General features: G+C 33.4%; 1 protein-coding gene across 1 annotated transcript; it reads right to left on the bottom strand.

Annotated features, from left to right (window-relative positions):
* Positions 1-1,178: 1,178 nt before the first annotated feature.
* Positions 1,179-6,347, bottom strand: LOC147804375 (uncharacterized). The gene is made up of 5 exons (XM_087151546.1): positions 6,072-6,347; positions 4,643-5,255; positions 2,698-4,315; positions 2,501-2,580; positions 1,179-2,410 (listed from the first exon to the last, which is right to left on the bottom strand). The coding sequence occupies exons 1-5, from the start codon at positions 6,345-6,347 to the stop codon at positions 1,179-1,181; spliced, it is 3,819 nt and encodes a 1,272-aa protein (XP_087007672.1).
* Positions 6,348-8,422: the final 2,075 nt, after the last annotated feature.

Raw genomic sequence — 8,422 nt, 5'->3', positions numbered from 1 at the left:
AATAAGTTTTCAAACGGCGCAAAGTCGAAAAGGATCTTTCGTTTGCACTCGTTGAAACAGGTAGAACGACCAATATTTCTAGGAGTTTGAAAATGTTTGGTGTTATATCTTTATTGCACATTCCAAGAGCATCCGCCGCAGTTTTTGGAACACTACCTCCGTCTTCACTAATCCTTTTTAATCTTTTATACCAGAGTTTTAGCTCAGACTTAAGGCTTTCTTTACAGGTATCCAAATCTCCAGCGTAAAATTCCACTAATGCTTCAAAAGCCTTTATATTTGAAGGTTGGCAAATGAAACCCAGATAGCAATATAAGGTTTTTTTCCCCCAACAAAAACCCTTTCATGTAAACCTAAAAAGGGTTTTTAACACGGTTTACGTGTAAACCTTCTAACCTTAAAACGAGGTCTGCGACAATCTGCTCTATTCTGCGCACATTACCCTAATCCAAAACCTTGGAAAACAACCTTCTGCCTAACAACCTTAAAACGAGGTGGTTTTAGGGTTTTCAAGTGAGAAAAAAAAACTTGAATAACGCTAGTTCTAAGATGAAAATCATCCTAAATCTACATAATTATAAGGTTTCCGTTTGCAGCGTTTCGTATGGTCATCTAAAATCTACCTTGTCATGAGATTTTCATTGACAATGCAATTTAATACTATTGCTAGTGTACGTCAGCTAAAACGTCATTCTGAACGTGATGTCATCTCTTCCACGATTGTGTGACGGCGCGTTTCATTATTCGTTTTATATTTTACTTCTTATAGCTTCTCAATCCGAGAAATTCATCTATTTTGCTTGATTATTTTGGGGAAAACAGTCATTTTTTATCAGTCTGGCTTACTTTGCTTTTAGAACTTCGAGATTTACAAGTTAAAATATCGTTTAATATGAAGTTTTTTTTATTTGACGATTGTCGGAGCTAATAGAGTCAAGTGGACTGTAACGTTTGGTAATTTTTTATTGAATGAGAAAAGAATGTTAGAAAGCTACGCTTGGCGCATTACAATCTCGCCAATGAGGGCGTGGACATCCCGGCCCCCATTGAAATATTCTGACATTTGAATGTTTCAATAATCATAAAAATAACAATAATAATAAAAATAATAATAAAAATACAAATTTAAGCAATATTAATACAATTATTTTTTCACATTTTGAATTCAACATATAAATTTAAGTATTGTTAACAATTGGTAATACAGCAATATTTGAAATGCTTCTTTTGAAAATTCCATGAGGTGTGCGTACGAAAACCACACGGACATTATCATCCTTACCGGTGATAATTTCAGAAATTCGTCCTATAACCCATTTACATATAGGTAAATTGCTTTCTTTTACCAGAACCATCATACCTGGTTTTACATTTTGTTTTTGAAACAACCATTTTGATCTTTGTTGTAAATGACTGAAATAAGAGTTACACCAATTTTTCCAAATTGTTTGAACAATTTTTTGAGTTTTCTGCCATCGGTTAAGCAAATTTTCTTTAAAATCAATCAAATTTTGCTCAGGAAGTGCATTAATTGCTCTTCCAATTAAAAAATGTCCAGGAGTTAAAATTTCATAATTTTCTGGATCAGATGACATAGGAGAAAGAGGACGGGAATTAAGAATACCTTCTATTTGAATAGTTATAGTTAAAAATTCTTCAATTGTTAATTTCGTAGAACCAATGGTTCTTTTAAGGTGATATTTGAATTGTCCGACTCCTCTCTCCCATAATCCGCCAAAATTTGGTGAACGAGGGGGTAGAAATTTCCACAGTACTTGCTCCGATGAAAGGAAACCAGATAAATTATCTTTTTTAGCATTTAAAGACTTTAAGAATTTGCTTATCTCCGCCGAAGCGCCAACAAAATTGGACGCATTGTCACAAGATATAGTACAACTTTTACCTCTGCGGGCAAAAAACCGTTTAAGTGTAGCTATTAAAGCACTAGCTGTTAAGTCAGACAATAATTCAAAATGTACAGCTTTAGTGACCATGCATATGAAAATAGCTACATATACTTTGTTATATAACCCCTTTCTCTGGTTACGATATTTAATCCAAAATGGACCACACAGGTCAAGTCCTGCGTTCGAGAAGGGTGGGCTAGGAATCACCCTCTCAGGAGGGAGATCACCCATTATTTGAGAAGAGACTGTTGGCCTTATTTTAAAACACTGCACACAATCGTGCACAACTTGACGAGCTAATTTTCTGCCACTGATTGGCCAAAAAATTTGTCGTACTGTATTTAATAGTCCTTGAGGACCAACATGCAAATCTCTAAAATGAAAATAAGAAAAAATAATCTTAGAAAGTTTATGACCAGGTGGTAATATTATTTGATGAACAGAATTATAATTCAAATTAGAATTGGTCAATCGACCACCAACTCTGAGCAAACCATCCTGATCTAAAAAGGGATTCCAAAATTTCAATTTACTATTTACAGGAACAGGCTTACCTTTTTTTAAGGCTGAGATATCTGCAACAAAGTACTCACCTTGCACCTGTTTTATAATAACATTTCTGGCTTTATCTAATTCTTTTACATTGAGAGGACCCCTAAATTTATTCACATTTCTACAATTTGAAAGAAACCTAAAAATAAAAGCTAAAATTCTTATTAGTTTCATGTAATTATTTGAAAGATTTAAAAAGTCATCAATAAAGTCATTGTTGGTGATTGAAGTCAGTAGCAGAACTGGTTTCAGTTCTTTCTGAAAAGGTTCACAATCAGGAATTAAATCTAGTTCAGGTTCATTGTTTTTAATTATGTTCTCACTCAGGAACACAAGGCCTTTCCACCAAAGTTTATTGGTAGAAAAAACAAAGGCATCTTGACCTCTGGACAAGGCATCTGCCGGTTTAAATTCTGATGCAATGTGTTTCCAGAGAAAGTCCTTGGACAGTTCTTGTATCTGTACCACTCGATTGCTGACGAAAGTCTTAAGAAGATGGGGTGAGGTCTTGATCCAAGCTAATGCGATCGTGGAATCGGAGTACAAGATGACTTGATCGAATTTAAATTTTAGAGATGAAATAACTCGATGCATGAGTTGACACAATAGTAAGCAAGCTGAAAGTTCAAGTCTGGGGATACTTATGGTCTTAATAGGAGCCACTCTGCTTTTGCTGCAAATTAGCTGACTGGAAGGCACATTGGAATTGGAAACAGTTTGTATGTAGATGCAGGCACCGTAGGCCTTTTCACTGGCGTCTGCAAAGCCATGAAGTCGAATAATCGTTAGTTCCAGGATCATAATGCATCTTGGGATATGCAAAGTTTCTAAGTAAGAAAGAGATCGTAAAAATTTGTCCCATTTTTGGTAGACGTGAGGTGGAATCATTTCGTTCCATTCACATTTTAAAAGCCACAATTGCTGCATGAATATTTTAGCACTGCAGATGACAGGACCAAGTAGGCCCAATGGGTCGAAGATTTTAGCAATTTGGCTTAGCACTTCACGCTTAGTGTAATTCGAGCTTAAAACCGTTGTGACATTGAAGTGAAAAGTATCCTTTCTACTATTCCACAGTATTCCCAGAGTTTTTATTGTAGTATCTGCACAATCTTGTTTGAAGGGAAACGATTGAGATGATTCCGTTGAAGTATCAATGGCATTACAACGCCATTTATGTAATTTCATTTGTCCCTTTTGAAGGAGCTTAGTTAGTTGTTGTCTTAGTTCATTAAATTCCTCAATACTGCTTGACCCCGAAAGGCAGTCATCCATATAGAAATCCTCCATTAGAACCTTAGAGGCAATAGGAAAATCCTTTTCTTCATCGGTTGCAATTTGATGTAGAACTCTTGTAGCAAGATAGGGACTGGATGTACAACCATAGGTAACGGTTTTCAAATTGTACACCTTTAGAGGTTCCTCCCTCCCCTCTTTCCACAAAATTTTTTGATATTTAGTTTGCAACGGATTTATTTCGATTTGCCGAAACATTTTATTTATATCGGCCGTAAATGCGAAAATATGCTTTCGAAAACGAACCATAATTGTAAAAAGATCGTCCTGTAGGATTCCGCCTTTACATAAAAAATCATTTAAGGACATTCCATTCGTAGTTTTACAACTCCCATCAAAAACAACCCTTAATTTAGTTGAAGTGCTGAACGGTCGCAATACACCATGATGGGGTAAAAAATATCCTTCATCCGGAATTGAATCATCGCAAATTTCTTCCATGTGACCTAAAGATTCGTACTCGCGAATAAAACTAATGTACAATTCTTTTAATTTAGGATCACGATCTAAGCGATTCCATAATTGTTTTAATCTCTTAGACGCAATTTGTTTTGAATCACCTAATGAAATATTAGTTGAATATTGTTCTTTAATCGGCAATTCAACCACGTATCTACCATCTGTTTTTCGGTAGTGAGTATTTAAAAAATGCTTATTACAATAGTTTAATTCGTTATCAACCATTGGTTTATTTTCGTTTACGTGTTCTATTTCCCAAAAGGAAGTTAACGCCTTATCAAGATTTTCGGTTTCAGCAAGTAAAAAACACGAATCGTTAATTTTCTCTAAATTAGAATTAAAGTTGTTCGCAACTCCCGATACAACATGACCAAAAAACGTTTCAATTAATATTAATTGGGAATCCTTAATTTTAATTTTATTCGTACCCAATAGTTCGAAGAATAATTCTGCTCCTAAAAGAGCATCAATTCGTTTTGGTTTATTCCAATTATTATCGGCAAGTTTTATTCTTTCAGATAAACTTAAATTCGATATGTTTACAAATGTGGGTGGAAGAACCGCAATTTTTGGAACTATTAACAAGTCTAAATAATAAGATTTATTATTTTCTTCATTTGTTAACTCGGTACGAACAAATGATTTAGCTGTAATGCACGAGTCATTAACACCAGAAATCGGAACATTTGTTTTTTGTTTCTTTAAACCCAATAAATTAGCAGCTCTACTGCTTATTAAATTCGAACTTGAACAGCTATCTAAAGTGGCTATTAATGGTCTAAATATGCCCTGCCCATCTTTAATATAAACAACCGCCGTATTTAAAATCACGCAATTAGCATTTTCGTTTTTATTCGTAAACAAAGTGTTCAAAGGAATGAAAGGAGGGGAGAGGGGTGACAAGATGTCTGTCTCCCTTTTCTCTTCTACTGCTGTATCAAATGTAAATGACTCATTTCTCATATTTTCATGAAGTAAAGAATGATGATCTTTGCTTTTACAAAAGCAAGTGTATTTAGACATGCAAGGATTAGGAAAGTGCTTATTTAAGCATGAAAAACACAAATTATGAGTTTTTACTATTTCAATTCGCTGATTTACACTCATTCGTTTGAATTTATCGCATTTATAAAGTTTATGGCTTTCCCTACAACCTAATAAACATGGGTTATTCACTTTCGATTTAATTAAATACATTTTCTCTGTATTTGGCCTTGAACTAAAATGGGGCTTCTTTCTTTCCTCTTTAATATTAAGACCTTGCATAATTCTAGAACGTTCTTCCAAAAAACTTAGAAAATTGTCTAGTTTGGGTATTTCGTTTTTCGACAATTTCATTTCAAAACTTTTTCTAACTTCTGGATCGAGTTTTTGGAATAAAATATGCATTATCAATGTATCTGATAGCTCATTTGATTTAAATTCAAGCAAGTTTAATGCTCGTAAATTACATTTAGTGTTATCGATTAATTGCATGAGCTGATTAGGAGCGTCAGGGACTCTTGAAAAATTTAATAATTTATTAACATGGCAATCGATAACTGCTCGTTTGTTCTCGTATCTATCTTCAAGTGAAGACCATAAAGATTCAAATGTATCTTGGGCTGACTCAAGGCGTTTTGCTTCGCCTTTGAGGCAGCTTTTAAGATAGCACAGTCGTTGTGTGTCGCTCAACTCTTTATTATTTCCAATAATAGAATTAAATTGAATTTTAAAATTTTGAAATTCTTCATATTTTCCGGAAAAGAAAGGTAGGGGTAAATCCGGAATTTTATATATATTGGTACATGAAGCATTTGATTCCGTTTCATTAGGTTTATTAATATCAATTTTAGAGAGTAAAATATTAATCTTTACCTCTATTTCTTCGATTTCATCTTCTATATCTTGAGCAACATCTAGATTATCTTTCAGATCAATTTCTTCCGGAAGTAGCGTATATCCTTTTATCAGTTCTGATATCGATGCTTGTAGTTCCATTGCTACTTTCAGTTTCTTTTTGAGAATGATGGCAGCGGCGCTTGCATCCTGCTGCGTTGAGTGTTCTTCCAAAAATTTTTGGATTTTGTTTATTTTTGTTTTAATTGCCCCACGTTGGCGATTAAGATTTGTTATTGAGTTAATTGTGCTCATATTGAGGCTAGTTCTGCTCCAGGTCGCTAGGACCAAAGATGTCGGAGCTAATAGAGTCAAGTGGACTGTAACGTTTGGTAATTTTTTACTAAATGAGAAAAGAATGTTAGAAAGCTACGCTTGGCGCATTACAATCTCGCCAATGAGGGCGTGGACAACGATTTGATTAATGAAAACATAAAATAAATAGAACATATGTAATACTTAAAGAGGTTCTGCATATTTTCGTCTTTCTTATTCGGAAATTTATGCGGTGTGAGAAGTTTTGATGAGTGCAAAAATGTTCAGTTTTTTGTATATCAAAGAAAATTAACATGAAATATCTTCCTCTGTCAAAATAAATAAAATGCAACTGATTATTTATCTCTTACTTAATATGTATGATATGATAAATGTAGGAAACTTAATGATAACAAAATATTTTTTTAAAAGAAATCGTTTAATGAATGTAGAAGCTCCAAACATATTTTTTTTAACACAAAACAACAAATAAATATTATGATTATCATAACAATTAGTATATGACAAGTGTATTAGTACAAATCAGATATGCCATAATTATATTAGGTATTTTGTTATATAAAAATATTATCTGTATAATAACCATTAGTGAATAATACAAAACAGATACACCATAATCAACTATTTCGTCAATACATAAACAAATGATATTACAGGTATAAAAACCACCAGTGAATATACAACATATTTAACATGAAGGAATTAGCGAAACAATCCTCATTAAAATAAATTATTTCCTCGTCAGATATTCTCCTTTCTCTGAAAAATAAGAGGAAATTTTTGTGAGCGTACTTGCGTATATTGAATGAAATTTTATGCATATACACATGAATTGTATGTACGTACATGGACACAAACGTATATTGTACCTACAGGAACGCATGCATACATTATATGTATACAGGTGCATATACACGTATAAATAAAAATGCATGCATACACACGTATAAGTAAAAATACATGCATACACACGCAGTATATAATTATATTTATGTGGTCACTTTAAATATCGTAGTATGAATAACATTGTAATTAAATAGTACATGCATATAGTACATGCACACGTGAGTACATTGTATGTCATATGAACGTAGAATGAATAAATTATTTGTTGAAAACAAAAAGCAGACCACTCTGAAAATTTTTTGATCTAATGATCGGTTGTTTTTGTTGGTCTATGTCGCACTAACTATGAACTATGGGCTATTGGTGTAGAGTTGGGAAACATTCCTGAGGATGATAGGAAGACATGTCAACTCAATTTTGATCCTCTGCAGAGGGGATGGATCTCCTGCTTGACCACCTGCGAGTGAAATCGAGATCTTAATGGTTGAAAAGTTTAATTAGGATAGATACCGCACACCTTTGGTTCCTTTGTTAGTTGATCAAAGTGATCGGACATCCACACACTGACCGCAGCCAGTGATCCTTGACTTCGGTGTTCTACTGGGAACCGTGTCTTAAAGTTCACTCTACTGCGAGATGATCGAATATTTACCTTCTTGAACTCAATCTTAAAGGTTCAAAGTATCTTAAATATGTTAATTAATTAATGCAAACCATATTTTAAGTTAAGAAATTAGACAAAAATAAAACGTACTTTCTCTGAAAAACATACCTTTTCTCGACGAATGCACATTTCTGACCCACAAAATACAGAGGGTAGCCACACTTCGGGAAATATAGTCTCAATAATAGGTTGGTCAAAAGAGCCGTCTAACGGGTATTCGCAATCCGAAATAAATCGTCCCAATAGTGAGGTCTGAGTCCAAAGCTTAGACTCTTTAACGTTAATTTTACTTTTGCCTATTTCACCGTGTCTTGAGAACTTTTAAAACGAATTAAAATTATTTTGCATACACATATAAATTTCGTTTATCCAAAGATAATTCTTTACAAAATATAACTTTTAGTAAATGTTTACTTTTTTTAAATTTTATTTTATAATAGCCGAAAAATTTTTGATTATTAAAGCATACAATTTCTTATAACATTTTAAAGAAGGAAATTTTAAATGGCAAAATACAACATTTGAGTAAAATGGATCGAATAGT

Source organism: Parasteatoda tepidariorum, chromosome 9, assembly GCF_982258835.1.
Source record: "Parasteatoda tepidariorum strain Cologne lab strain chromosome 9, Ptep-v5.0, whole genome shotgun sequence".
Classification (NCBI taxonomy): domain Eukaryota; kingdom Metazoa; phylum Arthropoda; class Arachnida; order Araneae; family Theridiidae; genus Parasteatoda; species Parasteatoda tepidariorum.
The sequence above is the reverse complement of the archived record's forward strand: the minus strand, read 5'-3'. Positions and strand labels throughout refer to the sequence as shown.

Excerpts from the sequence above, each read along its gene's own strand:
- LOC147804375 (XM_087151546.1), bottom strand. The coding sequence starts at position 6,347 with ATGAGCACAATTAACTCAATAACAAATCTTAATCGCCAACGTGGGGCA. Across the intron at positions 2,581-2,697 it reads AAAGAACTGAAACCAGTTCT|AAATGTGAATAAATTTAGGG; the intron begins GCTACTGACTTC and ends TTCAAATTGTAG. Across the intron at positions 2,411-2,500 it reads TATTATAAAACAGGTGCAAG|ATCAGGATGGTTTGCTCAGA; the intron begins GTGAGTACTTTG and ends ATCCCTTTTTAG.